The 2,007-nt window shown below is 47.1% G+C and overlaps 1 protein-coding gene across 1 annotated transcript; it reads left to right on the plus strand.

Annotated features, from left to right (window-relative positions):
* Positions 1 to 1,677, plus strand: LOC114168172 (cytochrome P450 94C1). The gene has a single exon (XM_028052911.1). The coding sequence runs from the start codon at positions 66 to 68 to the stop codon at positions 1,563 to 1,565; it is 1,500 nt and encodes a 499-aa protein (XP_027908712.1). The 5' UTR covers positions 1 to 65; the 3' UTR covers positions 1,566 to 1,677.
* The last annotated feature ends 330 nt before the right edge of the window (positions 1,678 to 2,007 follow it).

Genomic DNA, 2,007 nt, shown 5'->3' on the forward strand with positions numbered 1-2,007 from the left:
TCCCTCTTCACAGTTCTTTCTTAATTACATACACATCACATTAGAAAAACGACATAGAAAGAGAGATGAGTTTTGAAGGTTTTCTTTCTCTTCAATCAATGTCTGCTACTTGCGGCTTCTTCTTCTTCGCCTTCACCCTTCTCTTTTCTTTGTTCTCCTTTATGCTTTTCATCATCAGGATGAAGCCATGGTGTAACTGCGACATCTGCAGGAGTTACTTGACCGTGAGCTGGGCCTCAAAGTTCGCCAACCTCTGCGACTGGTACACGCACCTTCTCCGAAAATCCCCATCGGGCACCATCCATGTGCATGTCTTGGGGAACACCATAACCTCCAACCCCGACAACGTCGAGCACATTCTCAAGACCAATTTCCAAAACTACCCCAAAGGAAAACCCTTCTCCGTCCTCCTCGGAGACCTCCTCGGCCAAGGGATTTTCAACGTCGACGGCGATTCCTGGCTCTTTCAACGCAAAATGGCCAGTCTTGAACTCGGGAGCGTCGCGATTCGCTCCTACGCATTGGAGTTGGTCAACGAGGAGATCCACGCGCGCTTGCTCCCTTTCGTGGTCTCAACCGCGCGTGGCGAAATGAACAAGGAAAAGGTCCTTGATTTACAGGACATACTACGGAGATTTTCGTTCGACAACATCTGCAAAATATCGTTCGGTCTTGACCCGGGTTGTCTCCTCCCAACTCTCCCCGTTTCGGACCTCGCCGACGCCTTTGACTTGGCCTCCAAACTCTCCGCGGAACGCGCCATGACCGCGTCGCCGTTTATTTGGAAAGCGAAGAGGCTTTTCGGAATCGGTTCGGAGAAGAGACTGAGAGAAGCGATCAAGGTCGTAAACGACGTCGCGCAAGACATGATAAAGCAGAGGAGGGAAATGGGGTTCAATTCGCATAAAGACATTCTCTCGCGGTTCATGGGATCCGTTGAAGATGACGCTTACTTACGAGATATCGTGGTGAGTTTTCTTTTGGCGGGCCGCGACACCATCGCCTCTGCCTTGACGGGCTTTTTTTCTCTGCTGTCGAAAAGCCCCGAAGTGGAGGCGCGGATCCGCGAGGAGGTGGGTCCGGGCCCGGAGCCCCCGACTTTTGATCAGATTCGCGAAATGCATTACCTGAACGCGGCGGTTCACGAGAGCATGAGGTTGTTTCCGCCCATCCAGTTCGATTCGAAGTTCGCCACGGAGGATGACGTGTTGCCAGATGGAACTTTTGTACGCAAGGGGAGTCGGGTCACTTATCACCCTTATGCCATGGGTCGGATGGAAAACATCTGGGGACCCGATTGCCTCCGATTTCGACCCGAACGGTGGTTGCGTGATGGAGTGTTCGTTCAACCGTGTCCTTTTAAATACCCGGTTTTTCAGGCCGGTGTAAGGGTGTGTTTGGGGAAGGATTTGGCTTTGACGGAGATGAAGTCCGTTGTGGTCGCGTTGCTTAGGCGGTTCGACATTCGGGTCGTTGAACCGGATCAGGAGCTCCGGTTTGTGCCAGGTCTGACAGCCACTTTACGAGGCGGGTTACCGGTTCGGGTTTTGGAAAGGAAATGTTGAGATCCAAAAACAGTGAGATAGGAGTTATTAGGAGTTGGTAAAATGGGGAAAGTGATGTCATGTAAATAATGTTGCAGTTCAATTGAATGTTTCTTTTTTTTCTCATCGGAAATTTTGAGTTTATTTATTATTTGAATTTTGTTTAATATAATTTTTGTTAGTTTTATCGGCGAACGTAACTATTAAAGTGTGTTGGAAATTGCAACAATAAATAACCACCGATAACCGATGACAGAAAAGAAGGCTAATAAAAGAGGAAGAGTTTGTGTCTGTAGTAAATCTTTATTGAGTTGAGTGATAAGTTGCAGAAAACACGATTAGATGATAGAAAACGTTTCAATAAAAAATTAGATGATAGAAAAGGTTTCAATAAAAAATAACCACACTCCATCCTTTCTCACCACGTTTTGTTTTTTTTATTTTCTGATGGTTTTTAAATAAA

Source organism: Vigna unguiculata, chromosome 11 (assembly GCF_004118075.2).
Source record: "Vigna unguiculata cultivar IT97K-499-35 chromosome 11, ASM411807v1, whole genome shotgun sequence".
NCBI lineage: Eukaryota > Viridiplantae > Streptophyta > Magnoliopsida > Fabales > Fabaceae > Vigna > Vigna unguiculata.